Source organism: Phyllostomus discolor, chromosome 11, assembly GCF_004126475.2.
Source record: "Phyllostomus discolor isolate MPI-MPIP mPhyDis1 chromosome 11, mPhyDis1.pri.v3, whole genome shotgun sequence".
Classification (NCBI taxonomy): Eukaryota; Metazoa; Chordata; class Mammalia; order Chiroptera; family Phyllostomidae; genus Phyllostomus; species Phyllostomus discolor.
Genome location: NC_040913.2, coordinates 52,422,059 through 52,439,905, shown reverse-complemented (window position 1 = coordinate 52,439,905; position 17,847 = coordinate 52,422,059). Strand labels below are relative to the sequence as shown.

Sequence of the window (17,847 nt, the reverse complement as noted above, 5' to 3'; positions counted from 1 at the left end):
TCTTTCTAACGTGGCAGTCTAGGCCAAAGGTTCTTGACCTTGGCTACACACTGGAGTCATCTGGGAAGCTTCAGTAACCACTGATGCTTAGGTCTTACCTTCTAGAGATTCTGATATAACTGTTCTGGGGTTCTTCCTGGATAGCTAGGTTCTTTAATTTTCCAAGTGGTTTTAATGAGAAGTCAATGTTGATAGCTACAGATAGAGACAATAGTTTATCTCCATATTATTCTATCAGCTCATACTAAACTCATTCACATTCAGGCTTTTTGCCTTGAATCCCTGTTTAGCCAGGTCTTCCACATTATGCACTTGAAGAATTGGTTAGTTGAACTTAATGGCAGACTTTTACATTTATTCCTGATAAACACCATCAATTTTGTCTGGGTCCTCTGCTCCAAGGCTACTGAAGTTCATGTCAATTGAGCTATTTCTATCCTCTGCTTTCTCTGGCTTTGTGTCTTTTATATGATTTCTGGTATCTTCATGTAAAACGTGAATAAAATTATGAATCTTTGAAAGATACTATACTGAAAATTCTTTGAGAAAGAAATGATAGCAGCTGTTTTTTAAGCAATTGGATATTCTTTCATAAATAAGGTCCAGATGCTGAAGATTTATGGTTGTGGATAAATCCAAGGATATGGCATTTATTCCTAGAATGAAATACAGCTCTCCAAACTTCTCTCTGATGGCAAGAGCTAGCTAAAGCCACCATGCTGGGCTGCCAGGTATGTCAATTGATGACATATCTTATGTGTGACCTTCCTAAAATTACTTAAATCAACTTCCATGTGGACTAAGCCTGATCTAGTGACACCATTTCAAGATGCTTTGATCCTACAGTGTACACAGGTATATACCCTAAGCTTTCTCTGTCCTCAGATCTATGGTCAGTGACCTTATGTTTCAACCCACAGGTCATTTATTCTTACAGGTGTTTCTGCAGCTTATGTGCTGCCTTTTATCTTCAATAATGATGACATTAGGATGGCGACAATTTGTACTAAACATGACAACTTATCCTGCTGGGTTGGAAAGTTAAAAATATGTTGGTTCAAGGTCTAAACAAAAGTGGTCATCAATTCTTATAGCATTAATAAAATATTTCTTTCCAATGTCAAGGGAGTAGCATTGGTTGTGATTATGAAGCCATTGGTAACCCTGAGAGCCCTTTGCTCTGATGGAGCTCAAGTCCCTGTGGTTTGCATGCCAGGCTCTGGACTCACATTGTCTCCATTTCCGTGTTCTCCTGAGGTCAACAGGAGATGGAGGTAGGGGAAGGAAACACCACAATAAGGTGTGAAATCTGCTGCTAGGACTTGGATGGAAGCCCACCTGGTGGTGAAGAGAGCCCAGTGAGCAGGCTGAGAGTAATCATAGTTTGTGGGTTTCCTGCAGAATGTTCAGGAATATCTTGCCCTGCTACTGAGCTGTATTACCTCCTCTAAGGTAGACTCAGTTGGGGAGGAGTCTGGCATCCAGCTCCAGGCAGAGTTGGTGAGAAATTTATCTTAATTTAAAGAAGCAGGGGCAACTGCTGGTGTTTCAGAGCATGAGCAGGGAAGCCAGCTTTCCCATGCAGGCAGTGGGGCTGCGGCTAGAAGACCAGCTGGCTTAGGTGCTGTGCCAGATGCTCCAGAGGCCCTTAGGCCCTTCTAGCATCATATCCTCTGTGTAGTGTGGTGCTAGCCCCAGTGCATTTCTATGGTAACCTCAATGATGTTTTTATTTGCAAATTTTTATTTTATTTTTTCTTAACTAGAGTTGACATTCAATATTACTTTGAACCTTAATGATTATGAAGGAACACTGTCAGTTTAATGAACATATGCTCAAACAAAGATCTGCTTTGGAAGAAAAGGATCATAGCAACATGTAGCAAGGCTGCTAATTAACAGAGAAAACATTTTTGGATGGAGATCACACATCTGTTAAATAGAATACCTCAATTTGTTTTGGAGAGAAATAATAGTTTTAAGTTTGTTTAATTTTTTTTAACCTAATTATCTAAAAGCAAATATCAAAAGCTGATGTCTGTATTTGGGGCAAAGGGTCAGTATAATGTTTTTCAATGTTTTTTTTAGTCAGCTATTTTGTATTTAAAGTGAAAACTGTAAATGTTTAAAATAAATAATTTCTAAAAAAAAAGGATGCTCTGAGTCTATGGGAACACTAAAACTATATTAACATATATCTCACTGGCTAAAAAACAAACTGTTAATTGATTTCTCTAGAGTTGTACAGTCTTTGACTCCATTATGGAAGCATCATTCAATTTTGTAGGAATGATGAGGCAACGTGGCAGAACACAACTGGAAGTTTCCAGGTAAACAAACTTGGGGAGGTAAAATAAAGTTAGATTTTATAGATAGTTTTTTAATTTTGAAAAGCGGTATTTCTCTTACATTCACAGTATCAACCTAGAATAAGACTCTAAAGTGGCATTTTTACTCTCTCCCCACGTTCAGTGAGGCTTCGTGGTACCTATTATTTCTTGATCCTGGCTATACCCTCTTCCCTGTTGCATCTAGGTCAAGCTTCCCATCTTTCAATCTCAGGATAGAGAAATGCACAAAATTATCTCCAGATACAAAGAACAAACAAAGCTGGATGCCTGGGCACATTTGCTTCACAGCACAGGGGAGCAGCTCTGCTAACCTGGTAAGCTGAAACTTGAATCCCATGATCTGGGATCACCTGGAGCAAGACCACCTCATCCCAGCTTCATCAGGTCGTATAGTCACTAATGCCCAGGAGACCACTTTCAACCAAGTTTCATCTGCAGTGAGGATACAGCATGAAATGGGTTCCATTTCTGCCAAAAACCATGGAAGAACCATTCTCCTACTTTGATCCTGGCATTTTTTAAATGTGAGTTTAGTAAACAATCACCTCCCCATGCATCTGCATACAATGTTTGTCTTCATAAACCCTATAAAATCTTTCTCAAAAAGGTTCTATTTTAGCTAAGAATATGTCAGAGATTTTGTATTCCACAGCAGTCTTTCTTGATTTTTTGTGCCACAATCTTCCCTCAGATTAATGTTTACTTGGCTTAGTAAAACTGATATAACATTATTTTTAACTAATCTGTTATTCATGGACATTTAGGTCATTTCTAATCTTTTATTTTATTTTTTAATTTTTTCAGATTTCTTTTTTATTCTTGTATTATTTATTGATTATATTTTCTTTCCGTTTTAAAAGTGTATTTTATTGATTATGCTGTTACAGTTGGCCCAATTTTTTTTTGCCTTTGCTGCCTTCCACCAAATACCTCCCTTCCCTCCAGCAATGTCCTCCCGCTCTTAGTCATGTGCATGGGTTGTGTGTGTAAGTTCTTTGGCTTCTCCCTTTCCTATATTATTCTTAACATCCCCCTGTCTGTATTGTTTCTCCCAGTTATGCTTCTTGATGCCTGCTTCTTGGTCATTTATCCCATTCTCCTGCTTCTTCTTCCCAACTGATAACCCTCCAAATGATCCCCGTACCTATGATTCTGTTCCTGCTCTGGTTGTTTGCTTAGTTTGTTTTTGTTCTTATTTTTTAGATTCAGTTGCTGGTAGTTGTGAGTTGTTGTCATTTAATGTTCATAGTTTGTCTTTTGACCTTTTTCTTAAATAAGTCCCTTTAAGATTTCATGTAATAATGGCTTGGTGATGATGAATTACTTCAGCCTTACCTTCTCTGAAAGCAGTTTATCTGCCCTTCCTTTGTCTGGGAAGCACTTTATCTGATAGCTTTGCTATAGAGAGTAATCTTGGATGTAGGTCCTGGCTTTTCATGACTTTGAACACTTCTTGCCAGCCCCTTCTTGCCTGCAAAGTTTCTTTTGAGAAATCAGCTGACAGTCTTATGAGAACTCCTTTGTAGGTAACTCTCTGCTTTTCTCTTGCCGCTTTTAAGATACTCTCTTTATCTTTAACCTTTGGCATTTTAATTATGACGTGTCTTAGTGTGGTCCTCTTTGGGTCCAACTTGATTGAGACTCTCTGTACTTCCTGGACTTGTATGTCTACTTCCTTTGCCAAATTAGGGAAATTTTCTTTCATTATTTTTTCAAATAGATTTCCAATTTCTTGCTCTTTCTCTTTTCCTTCTGGCACCCCTATGATGTGAATGTTGGACCTCTTAAAGTTGTCCCAGAGGCTGCTTATATTATCCTCATTTTTTGGATTCTTTTTTATTTTTGTTGTTCTGATGGGTTGTTTTTTGCTTCCTTATGTTCCAAAACATTGATTTGCTTTCCGGCTTCATTCACTCTACTGTTGTTTCCCTATAACTAGTTTTTTATTTGATTTAGTGAATCCTTTGTTCCTGACTGGATCTTTTTAATGTTGCTGAGGTCCTCACTAAGTTCCTTGAGCATTCTTATAAACAGTGTTTTGAACTCTGCATCTGACAGATTGCTTATCTCCATTTCATTTAGCTACTTTTCTAGAGTTTTGATCTGTTATTTCATTTGGGCCATGTCTCCTCATCTTGGCAGCCTCCCTGTGTTTGTTTCAATGTATTAGGTAGAGTTACTTTGACTGTGTCTTGGTAGTGTGGCCTAATGGAGTAGGTGTCCTGTAGGGTCCAGGGCACAGGCCCTCCTATCACCCAAGCTGGATACTCAAGGTGTGCAGTTTGGGTGGGCTGAGTACACTCTCGTCTTGTAGTTGAGACTTGTTGCTGTTGGCATATCAATGGGAAGGATTTGCCCAGGCCAGTAAGCTGTAAGGATTGGCTGTGACCACTTACCACAAACCTCCGCCCTCCGTGGAGGATCAGCTATGCAGGGGCAGGGTGGTGGTGCTCTGACAAGATCTATAGCTGTCCACTGGTTGCACTGGCCCTGGGGTTTCCTAGATGGTACAGGCCAAGGTCAAGCCCCACCTGTGTTTTCCCCCGGGGCCACCCTGACCGAGTTATAAAGCAATCTGAGATGACTGCTACTTGTGCTGGGCTTGGAGATTCCCAGGTGAAGCCTAGCTGTGAATCTAGGCTGGCTTCTGCTGGTGCTGGGCCTGGGGCTCACTGAGGCCAGCTGTTGATTATTTGATAGGATTTAGGAAGTTGTGAAGCATGAATCAAGACCTGCCATTCATATGGAAAAGTAGCATGGGTGGGCCAGTGAGTTGGGTGGTGCAGGGTGCCTGGCTCCAAAGCAGATCAAACAGTGTTAGCATGGTTGATGGGGTCTCAAACATAGCACAAGCCTCCCAGCTCAGTGTCTCTGTGTGAGGAGATCTCAGAAAAAGGACAAAGGTTTCTGCTCTGCCCAATGCCAGACACTTAAGTCTCTCCCAGTATGTGTCTAGTGCCCTTGAAGCTGCCATCAGGGCTGCTGGAGCTCAGAGGGATTGAATCTGAGTAGGTGAGTCTGGGTGTGGGTTCTTTAAGAGGAAGTGCTTGGGGATCCAGCAGTTTCTTCCACCAACTCAATCCCTACTGAGTTTTGCAGCCAGAAGTTGTGGGGATTTATCTTCCTGCCACTGGAATACTGGTCAGAAGAGCCTGGTGTGGAGCTGGGCCTGCTCGCTGCTGATATATCCCTCCTGAATTTTTATACACCACCGGGGGGTGAGAGACCAGCCTGTTCCGCATCTGCACCCCTCCTACCAGTCTGGATGGATGTGGTTTCTTTAATTCCGTAGTTGTCAGACTTCCATTCAACTTGATTTCTTATGGTTCTGAGTGATGGTTGTTGTATATTTTAGTTGTAATTTTGATATGATTGTGCAAAGAGGCAAGCCATGTCTACCTACACCGCCATCTTGACCAGAAGCTCAGATTTCTGCATTTCTAATCCTTTAATCCTGCCATAAATATCTTTGTCTTATGTCATTTCACATATTAGAATACATCTTTAAGATAAACTCCTAGGAGTGAGATTCAAGGTAAGAGTGTGTGTAAGGTGTTTATAGCACTCTGTATTTTTCAAAGCACTTTTAAATACTGTGAAATATAATACAGAAAACTCCATCACGAGGCATACAGATACTTAACAAATGACTATAAAGCAAGCACCAGTGAAATATTACGAACACCTGTCAAGTCCCTCATATGCAGAGGGGCTTACCTAACCCATATTGTCCTCCCAGAAGTAATTACTATCTCTATTTTGTGACATTCATTTAATTATCATACAAAAACATGCATCTTGAAGAACTGTAAACCAAAGGGAAAAAAACTCAGGATGTGATCTAAATACATGTGGAATCTAACTGAACATTATTTTCAGGTTGGCTTGCCTTAAAGACAGTTTCTTGTTCTTATCTTTTCTAATGACTGCTGCTTATGAGGACCAACATAAAAATAACATTGGGAATAGAAAGAGGAGAGAGAGAAGTGAAGGTGAAATATAATTATTAAACATAACTGTACTCACCACAGGGCTAGTCGTTGCTCAATTTCCTTGAGAAAATTTGTATGAAATTTGTGCAAAGGTTCAAAATTTGGGAATATGATACTTTTCAATGTTTCGGGCATGGAGTCTTCTTTGTTCACTATGCTCTGAAACCACTGGGAATAAAAAGAGCACACCCTTAAAAGCATAAAGATGAATGGTGTTTGCAATTCTTCAAAAGCAATGCTGCAGCCAATTCTTCCTGAGGACAAAGGGCTTTACTACTTGGTTTGTAGAATTTTCGGAGCATTGGGGGTTTTCAGGCCTCTCTGCTTGTGGCTTCTTTCATCAGATAGGGTGAGAAGCACCCATCTCTTTCTTACTGCTTCCTGAGATTGGTTACCAAAAAATTGCTGAAGTCAGAACAAATCTCTGAAATGAGCAGGTCCTTAAATCAAATCTTCCATTCTGGCCAAGTCACTGAGTAATCACTAGTTTATAGCACTGAACACCCCGTGGCTTAATACTTTAGGAACTTCTATTTCTGCTCCTTTCTTAAAATGCTGAGCACTAAGGTGGCTGAACCAGAGATAAAGCCACTATCTTCACACAGTGCCAGTCACCCTGCTGAGGTAAGGCAGGGCTGGGGACCAGGATGTTTACTGAATATCTGCCCAAGGCCAGTCACCATACATGACATACAGGAGGCACACAAACCTAATGATTTCACTGACCTCCAAAGGGCCAGTTCTTTCCCAGAAATCAAGGGTCATAAAGACTTCCCGATTTCTTTAATGCTTTAAATTTGTTTCCAAGGCTGAACAGAGCTCATTAAAATAACAAAAGACAGTCGTCTGACAGATTTTGCTGACATGGAAGATAAAAGGAGGCTTCTATTATGAAAGGTAAAAGGAGGCTTCTATACCCTCTGAGCTCTCCTTTAGGCGTACCAATTTTTTTCGAACTGTAAGATGCACTGGACCATAAGAGCACCTAGGTTTAGAGGAGGAAAATAGGGGAAAAAAAATTGAAGGAAAAAATGTGGTAAAATATTTAATAACATAAATTACATAGGCCCCACTGCCCCACAGCAAGCCAGGTATGCTACATTTGGACTATAAGACATACCCCTTCCCTTCCAAATTTGGGGGGGGGGGAGTGTGTCTTATAGTCCAAAAAATGTGGTAGCTATATTTGACAATGGGCAAAACAAAATGTTCAGCATTGGTGCACGCAGACAGTAAAATGTTTATTTTTAATTTTTTTAGAAGTTATGTTTTTCCTTTTTTAAGACTTTATTTTTATTTATTTTTAGAGAGAGGGAAAAGAAGGGAGAAAGGAAGGGAGAGACACATTGATGTGTGTTTGCCTCTTGCACGTACCGAACTGGGGACCTGGCCTGCAACCCAGGCATGTGCCCTGACTGTGAATCAAACCAGCAACCCTTTGGTTCCCAGGTCAGTGTTCAGTCCACTAAGCCATACCAATCAGGACTGTTTAGTTTTAATTTTATCCACTTTAGAAACATCCTGCCTCTACACTTAAAAAAAACCACAATTATAAACATTTTTATAGAGCACATTCCAAATTACATATGCTATTACTATCTTAATTTCTATAAACCAGGACCAAACTCATGTTAATTGAATTCAGAGAATCCAACTTTTAATTAGATCCAGCTTCTCTCCTAAAGCTGAGTATTAGTTGAGATAAATTATGTAATTTAATGCTTTAGGGGAAATGTTATACATACCGAAGTGATGACTTCAAGATCCTTCAAATATGTCCTCTCAGTGGTGGATACTTCCTTAGCTATAAAGTATGCTTTGTCAGTTGGGAATCTCTGCGAAGTCCATAAAAAGAAATAAGACATGATTTTTGAGTATGATTCTCTAAGAATATCTTGATTATGAGAAAGTGGTACATATTCTGTTAGCTGGTATCACACCTAATTGAATTCTTATTTATTCTTTTTTGTATGAGAGGAACTATATATGAGAAGAGAAATAAATTTCCATGATGAGAAAACAGTCCAGGAGAATTTCCTTCCAAGCAAATACTACCCTCAGTGAAAGGCCTCAAATGGGTATGTTAGCCATCACTGAGGACTATTCATTCAAAATTGGGCATCTGAAAATCTAATTCATTAGTAAAACATCAGAGTGATGCAGTCTTCAGGGAAATAAATGAAACAGAAACCATTAGCAGCCTTTGTCCCAGGTGCTGGGCTGGTAGTGTTGGTGTTCAGGAAACAGAAGTCACATCGTTTGTGGGACTACAAAGGGTGACTTATGGAAGCAGATGAGGGTGAAAACAGCTGGTGATGCCAGTGTGAATTCTTTGGAACCCATTGTTTAGGTGGGCAGGTAGTACCACTCTAGATCAGGCCAGTTATTTTTACTGATTTTAAAGAGGGAAAGGAAAGGAGAAAGAGGGAGAGGGCAGGGGAGAAACACTGATTTGTTGTTCCATCTATTGATGCATTCATTGGTTGATTCTTCAATGTGTCCTGCCCAGAGATTGAACCTGCAACCTTGCATATTGAGATGACACTCTAACCAACTGAGCTACCCAGCCAGGGCCTGTTTTTTTCTTGAAACAGTAAGTAAAAGGAAACCCTTTGGTGACAGCTATCTTGCTTGCTTCCCAGAAGAGTCCACCTAATTCCACTTCTGGGGATATACAAGGAAGCACTGAAAGCAGAGACTTGAATAGATACTTATACACCCATGTTCCTAGCAGCACTATTTACAATATCCAAAAGGAGGGAACCACCCATGAATGGACAAACAAAATGTTGTATATCCATACACTGGAGTATAATTCAACCTTAGAAACAAAGAAAATTGTGACACATGCTACGACATGGATGAATCTTGAGGATATTCTGCTGAGTGAAACAGACCAATTGGAAAGGGATAAGTAGTTTAGGATTCACTTACATGAGTTATCTAGAGTAGTTAAATTCAAAGAGGCAGAAAGTAGAATGGTGGTTTCCAGGGGCTGGGGTCGGGGGAAGGGAATGGAATTATTGTTTAATTGGTATGGAGTTACAAAGTTCTGGAAATAAATAGTGATGATGGTTATATGACATAAATGTACTTAATGTCACTGAACTGTACCCTTAGAAGTGGCTAAATGGTAGACTTTATGTTATGTATATTACTACAATTAAAACAAAGAATAACATGCTCTTGTGCACAAGTCCCCGCACCTTTCTTCGGCCCTCCTCCTCGTCATCAGTCCGTGGGCAAGGCTGGTCGTTCAGCAGTGGGCTGACCAATGGGGAGGCCTGCTTAGTGTCCGGGCTCAGGTTGGGAGACAAGATCAAGTTGGTGGGCACAGCTCCTCCCTGAGAGTTGATGGACAGCTCTGAAAGGTGAGGGCTACCAGTCAGGGAGCCTGTTTGGGGATGAGAAGTTTAAAAAAAAAAAGTAATTCTTCTAGGACCTGATTTCTGCTTACAATTTTCACCTTTTTAAATGTTTAGAATCTTGACTACTCTGTGGCAAATGATATGCTTCATTATTTTCTAGTTTTTTTCCCCTAAGTTGCAACTGCCTTAGTAATAAAGATACCATAGTATGAGTAATTCAATGGAGCCTCAGTTATGTGATTAATAATAAGGCAGAGTACTCTGCTTAGAGAATAATTACAATAAGTTAAAAGCATAGTAGAATCTTCATCTCCTAACTACTGCCTTCCTTAGTTTCTAAGAATTACTTAAGAAAGACACACTGTCTATATTACTGCAAGACATGGGAAATGACTAGAAAATAGAGCTACACTAATAGGGCACTAAATGACTGGTACACTGAGGACAGACTACATCTTGGAACAACAGGTCGCAGCTAAAGAAAGCTAAAGCAGCTAACTTCCCATTCGACAAAGAACAGAAGCAAACTTGTTATACCTGGTGATGTCACTCCATGTCTCTCTCACTGTTTGGGACAGAAATACTAGCATCACATTTACATGCAAAGATGATCATTTAAAAATACAAAGCTGGAGGCTATTACATTACCCCAAGTCCCCTTTATGAGTCAAAAAGTGACAGGTAATTAATTATTCCTCTGAAAAGGATACCATATTAAATAACATAGAAATGTATAACTACCCATTATGAGTCAGCCAAAAGGAGATGATGTGTACATGAAACTCTTTACCTACAGAATTTTGTAATTATCAATACAACAAACCATGGAAGCTAAACAGGATATTTCAAATATACCTGTAACCTAAGTGTTTTTACCTAATGTAGATTTGCTAGAACTAGTATCAGGGTAAACAAAGTTAAAGCAGCCTCCAGTTCTGTCTGTTACCATTATAAAGAAAGACAATGTAAATATTTTCTCCATTTTCCAATATACAGTTTCAGATCATTGCTACTCCACACACTATCAAGGATCTTGGAGAAAAAGATGAAGTGCCATTTTCTTGACATCTATCTTCTCCCTCTAGATTGTCATGTCTGTTTTGAAATGATAAGATAGGGCAGCCTAGAATAACGTAGAGTAATTTACTTGATCCCAGTATAAATGAACCATGAAGAAACCACCACCAGCCCCCCGTCCCCAGTCCCAGGTGGATCAGCTAGCTGTGTCATGAACACATGGGTGAAAAGCTATCACACCCAGAAAAAACAATGGAAAGTATGCATCCTGCCTACTGACTATTGGTCAGTACAATGACCTTTGAAGAACAAGGTTAGAAAATGTGAGGAAAAGGCAGAGTCAAGAAGTCCACATTTAAAAATCCCTCCATTTAAATCCTGGCATTTAAATATACAATTACTGAAATGAAGTTCTGTTGTTAGACAAAGACCCAGTTGCCCCACACGCCACTAGCCCCAGTGAAATCCAGAGAAAAAAGTCAGAAATTGCTTCACAACTGTCAATTTTATTGACACTAGTGCACAACTGAATACAATAAATTTAGAAGAATTGAAACTCATGAAATAGAAATGGTGACAACAATTAGAACTGCAATTGTTTCAAGGTACTACACTATTCTCTTTTTTAAAAAAATCACAAAAATGTTACTAGTACAAATAAGAATTAGAAAAAAAATTCTGGCAGTCTGGAGATCAAAACATTTCATGCATTTATGACTTGCTAGTCTGTTTACCTGTTTGAGAGTCCCTTTTTCTTTGTCCACCATTATCTGATAAAATTTGGGGGCTTACCTTCAGCTCTCACACTGCATGAGATCAGGTGAGGCAGTTATAAGTGAGAATGTGTTGGGGCCTTGATTTTGCAGCGACATGAAATTGAAAAAAAGGATTCGCTTCATCATTTAAAGAGTTGAAGCCAAGAATAAAAAAGCAGTTAAAAGGCTAGCTTGAAAGAAGAGTGGGGGTTGGGGTGGGGAAACAGTACCAATTAGCCCTGGACAGCATCCCCAGCAGTAAAAAAACCAACTGCTACATAGCAAGGGAGAAAACAAGGGTAAACACACTCAAATACAGCCACTTCTGCTCTCTGAAGGTCAAAAGCTGTTGCCCTTGTGCATTCCTCCAGGGACTTCTATTGAGTAGACTGAGCAGGCAAAAAGAATGAGCAAACACACTAGGTTTCCACTCTGCCAAGAAGACAGGACCCATTTCAAAGAAGAGAGCCACCTAGAAGAATCCCCACTGGACCATATCAGAGACAGGACTCAGAAAAATGGGACACTGAAAGTAAACTTCACAACAATCTGTGTTCCTAGGTAGAGGACAGCCCCAGGTCAAGCACAGGTTGTTGGGTAAAAGCCTCATTGGCTCATGTAGCCTAAAGATATGTATGTAACCACTGACTTTACATGGGTGGCCCATTTCTATTTCCAGAGTGGATACTTCAACTGGTCTTTTGGGGCCTAAGAAAGGCTGGGCAATGGGTGTATTTGAACTGCTAGACCAATAAATAATAAATACCAAGCAGCCTGTTCTAGAAATCTATCAGCAATTCTAAGGAAGGGAAAGGTCCAAAGCTCTGAAGTTCACATTTGCTCATTGAGGGGCATCCATGGAGAAGAGCCCTCTTCTACCCTTACAAGATAAACTACTCAAGGCTTTGAAAATGTATAGGTGACAGGGTCTAAACAAAAACATTTAGCTCATTTACCATTCAGCAATCAATGAAATAGGCTGACTAGGGTACTTAGTTGAATTTGGCAGCTTAATGAGTAATTAAAGTTCTCTTTTGACTTTCAGTCTGTGTGTGATAATGGTCTGTACAAACTGGTGCCCACATTGGGCCCGCCTCTGGGTAAGAGTGAAGAGCTGAGTCTTGAAAGAAAGTCAGCATCTAAGGTGATAGCTACTAGAACTACATGTAACCAATTTTCACTGAAATAATCCATGTTACATAAAGAGCTGGACAAAATGAGTTTGCTTGACTTAGCCTGTTCAAATCACTGCAGTCTGTGACCTGGTTTGAAAGCACATCATTGCTACTCAATGAACTTACTAATGCCCGGGGTATTGTCTTTTCTTGTCCCTGTGACAAATTGACAACAAAAAAAATTCTTTTAGCAAGGGACTCTGGGTAAATAATTTGGGGGTCCTTTTGAGAAAGCACCTGGGTATTAAGGCAATAGATGAAATAAGTGTGAAGAGATGAGATTAGAAAAAGGTTAGTTACACCCTGAAAGTCTGGAAGCTCTGATTCTTTTTTAAAATTATTTTTCCTATTTCCAGAAATTGCCTATTTTTTTAGGCATTCACTTATATTTTCAGTTAATAACTCTTAAATCCTTTACCTCTTCCAGATGATTCCTCCCCTGCTCCATGTCCTCCTCCCTGTCATTCATCGGTATCGAGAGGACTGAATTTAAGGCACCCCCTGCCCCTGCCATGGGCTGGAAATACCTTCACTAATATTGCTCTCAAGGGAGACTCTCGAGGGAGGCATTTTAAAATCTTTTTAACTGTACATATTCTCATGGCACAAACAATTATGGAACTTCAAATTAGCACAGCGGTATTTATGGATTTAAATTTATCACCTACCCTAGACACAGGCTTAGCTTCTCTTTTTAATGCAAACCATATTCATAGTTCTCTTTCCTGACTTCTCTGGGGAAGGTGACTGCAGCATGACCCAGTACTGCAGCATCTCCTGACCAGGTTTTCATCAGTGGCACATACAGTGGGAACACAATCTATGATCAACAGGCCAAATCCCTCCTGCCTGTGTTCCTTTCTGGGATCTGGCACAAGTTGCCCAGGAACTACACACTGCCTCTGACTATATTAAAGGCTTAAGAGCAAATTCACACAAGTGTGGGAAAAGAGATTTTCTTGTACGTATTCAGTACTTTAAATTGGGCAATAATTTGGTAATCTTCATTTTTTAAAATTGAGATATTGTTTTTCCTGTTAAGAAAACTAGAAAACATGACAATAATTTAAAAAATAGTAATCTACAGATTTGTTAAATAATATTTAAATATGTGAGAATGAGAATACTGAAGAAAATAAGAATATTGATCACTTTCTCAATATTTTTTTTCAAAATTTTAAAAAGTACTATTCTTTAAAAAAAAAATCAATGCTGCCCTGACTGGTGTGGCTCAGTGGGTTGGGCTCCCACAAACTGAAAGGTCGCTGGTTTGATTCTGGTTGGGGCACATGCCTGGGTTGTGGGTCAGCTCCCTGGTTGGGGGTGTGCAGGAGGCACGCGATTGATGTTTCTTTCTTTCTCTTCCTCTCTTCCCCTCTCTCTAAAAATCCATACAATCTTTTAAAAAAAAGATTTAAAAAAGTATGCTGATTCTTCAATTTTCCCTCAAATAAATAACTATTTGGCATGCTTCTAGATTCCACCCATCTATCATGATTTGTTTCCTGTTATTTGGTCCTAGAATATAGATTTTATCTCTATATACCCAGAACATGTTCCAAAGGCACATATAGGAAATACATTACAGGGGTAGGTTTTCCTCTGTTTTTTTTTTTTTTTTAAGTTTCTTTTTTAAATCCATAATCTCCCTATAGAAGAAAATACAATGAACTCTTTGTGAAGACTGTCTGCATTTGAAAGCCATTTATCCAAAAAAAAAAAAAAAGTCAGTATTGTGTTGAATAATGCATCATCTCTAGAACTTGCAGTTCCACTCTGATAACTTACCACCCCAATGGAATATGTGAAAACAAAACAAAACAAAACAGAACAAAACAACAAAAAAAAAACCCCTGACAGTTTTATTGAAATTACAAGGTTCCACAAGAAAAACTAGATTATAGGATTACCAATCATAGTGGTGTTGTCCTCTTCCTGATAACTTAGGCTGTTGAAGGTAATGTATACATTGCTTCTTAGACCAATTCCTTTAAGAAAAGTTTTACAAGCAGCTAAATATCAACTTCACCATTTATCATCAAGCAATTCAGAAGCACAATAGTGATGCCACTTGCAGAGAAATAAAGAGAAAAAATGCCACCAGTGGAAAATGGTAGTGAATGCACTAGCTTGTTCTAACTTATGGGGAAAGATAAAGGATAATTTCCTTTGTTTGAACATGGTGATGGCAGTGTTTGGGTTGGGGAACATGGTGCTTCATACAAATGAAAAATACCAACTTGCACTCAGGCCAAAGCTTCAGCCATCAATGGTAAAGAACAGTTACAATTAACAGTCTTTACAGTAAGATACCTGTTAGGACAAGTAAAAGCCTCTTCAGTTTAGATTAACAAGAAATATTAATAACATGCATACATTGTTACATGAGTTTGGCCTTCCATGCTTAAAGAATCACCAGGCTCACTGTTATTAGAAAAGCTGGCAAGCTTTCTAGTGGTGTAAATCCATGCTTTATTGAGGCACTGCACCCTTAGGCCATGGAGAGAAGACGAAACCAGAGAGCATCTGTGAGAGCCTACATTTTAGGTATGTATCACAACTAAAAACAGCTTATTGGCCATGCGTGGCCAATAAGGGGGGCTGAGCTAAGTGAGCTCTTCTCTACACTTACTCCCACACCCCTCCAAAGCAAATACACAACTAAATTTTGTTATAAACTATGTAAAATTCTCCATTCCCCCTTGAATAGATATGTTCCCATTCAGAGTACGAAGCCAGTCCTTTGATTAGTTGTCTGAGCTCTCTTATGTAAGCTACTGTCATGGATGCTCTCTGTTTTCTTGAATACTCTCCCCCAGCCACAGTGATTCTGCTCACTTCCAAAGACTACCCTGCCCCACTGCCCCGATGCACAGTACAAAGTTTAAGCTTATTAGAAGATGAAATGAAAACAGTGAAGTTTTCTATTCACTTTCTATTTCCCCACCCTTAGTGAAACATGACACCACCCTGTGTTAAAGCTTGCTTCAGTGAATAGGACCACTGTATTCTGGAGGAAATAGGTATTCCAAGTACAAATTGGTATTCAGCATTGAAAAAAAAAAAAGACATCAGACAGTGCTCCAACAATGCAGGGAACAGAAGGAATACCATGCTTTGAGGATAAAGACAGAACATTGGGGGAAAAAAAAAGCTTTTTCCTCTTAGATAGGTACATGCTGACAAAACAGTGCATACAATGTAAAACAGAAAAATGCTGTCTTAAATTTATTAAACAAATGACAAAAATGAGAATGAAGTCCCCAGCCTTTTCTATTTTAAAGTTAATTTGGTATATTAGAAATTTTTAATAAAATATTTTCTCTATAGTATTAAATATACACACAGAGAGAACAGAAGAAAATTAGATTAATAATCGAGGCCAAGCTTGTGAGATTTGGTTAGTTAGGTTTTCACGGCAACTTTTCAGGCAGAAAGGGGGTGGAACAAAAGGGATTGAATCCCATCGGCCATTTAGGTGCATGTGGGGAGGGCAGCAGGTGTGTGTTCTTCACCAAGGAAAACCTATCATCTTTGGTCTTTCTATATACCACCGTAGGCAGAGTGACAAATGACTTGATTCTTATAAAGGAATTTTGAGGCCCAGGAAAAAAATAACTGCAGTTGTCAGCAGTTTCATGACCCAGAAAGCCCATCCATGAGTAATGACTGGCTTACCAACACACCACTGCAGGCTCCAAAATGACACTTCTATTGTTTCCTGGTTGAAAGTCAGTTTATAACAAAGCAGAAGCATGGCCTGCACACTCCCCAGTACCTCCCTCACTTCCAGTTCAAAAGAGTTAATCATTTTTCCATGCTTTTTACCACACACACACAGACCTACTTCCTTCCTTAATGCCCTTGGTTTGTGTTCCATTTTGCAGTGATTTCTACTCTTCAATACTCTAAAATTATCGGTCCTGGCCCCAGTAGCAAGCTCAAGTATCTTAGGTACCATTTCTATGACTGCATTAATAGCATTAGTCTTGCATATATCCCATGTCAACAGTTGATTTTTAATTCTCCCTGCTTTCAGATATAAAGACATGTTACAGTAACCTGATCTGGAACCCACGTGAAGAGGCAAATGAGCTACCTTCCACCAGTTATAATCATATGCCAAGGGCCAAGATCCTGCTGCAGGCAGTTTCCAGGCTAAAGCTGTGAAGCCTGCGTCATTCAGCTGATCCAGTGAAATGATCCTGAACAAATCAGAGTCTGTTCCATTTGTAAAGCTTCCAGGAAATGATGTTCTAATTCTTCCCTGGCTTCCACCAGGGTGTTTAATTGCTTTCACTGGAAAAGAAAAAAAGTTCCTCATGCTAGAAGTTTCATCTGTGATTTTTGAAGCTATATGTTATTTCATGAAGAACTTTCTTTTCAAAATAAGACTCTACCCACCTCCTCCCAAATGTTTACAGGGCATACAAATTAGCATTTGCAACTTTTCTTCATGGGGCAAATACTTGAAAATCTCTAGGTTACAACCCAAGAAAACAGTAAGCAGCTCTTTTCTATTATATATCTAAACAGGTGGCAAAAAGGCCACTTTTAATCTTTGATGCTACAACACTGGGCCAAATCCTCATGGACTTTTTTTTTTTCCATTTTCATTACTATCACTCTTTTTCTTTTAAATAAAAAGAGCACTGCTACATTAAGTGACATGCTTATTTTGATCTAAAAGTCATGGCTTAATTTTAAATACCAGCAACTAGTGTTAGAGGTATGCACAAATGTATACTAGAGTCCCTGTTTCCATTTGTTAATTTTCACTCAACTAAACAGAAACAGATGAAATTAAACAAACAAGGAAAGCACCAGTAAATTCTTCAATCACTTAATGCTGGTAGAAGTTCGTTTACTAGTACCTTCCCTCCCATCTGATCACACAGATTTGGCTAACATGGCTGAATGTCAACATCATCTTATATCTACCTGCAATGGATTATTTTGAAATGTTCACTTCTTTCAGGTTCAAAGAGACTTACTCTACTGCACAGAAACTCCTTTTAAATTTGATTTATAAAGTTTGCAGAAATAAAAGACTCATCTTATGAAACTAGAGGCAGGTAGGCCAGCCTTAGGGTAACTAAGCTCATTACTGTCAGAAGAAGAATATTTATGTACTGCAAAGGAGAAATCTAGCAAAAAGAGCCCTTCTTGGGAAGGCAACTCTGAAATCTC

The 17,847-nt window shown here is 39.2% G+C and overlaps 1 protein-coding gene across 1 annotated transcript in view; it reads right to left on the bottom strand.

Moving 5' to 3' along the window:
* The window catches only part of FARP1 (FERM, ARH/RhoGEF and pleckstrin domain protein 1), a 310,831-nt gene that overhangs the window by 52,414 nt on the left and 240,570 nt on the right, over positions 1 to 17,847 (bottom strand). Inside the window, 3 exon segments of the mRNA XM_028526270.2 lie at positions 6,377 to 6,510; positions 8,088 to 8,177; positions 9,549 to 9,736. Coding sequence (XP_028382071.1) covers positions 6,377 to 6,510; positions 8,088 to 8,177; positions 9,549 to 9,736 — 412 coding nt within the window.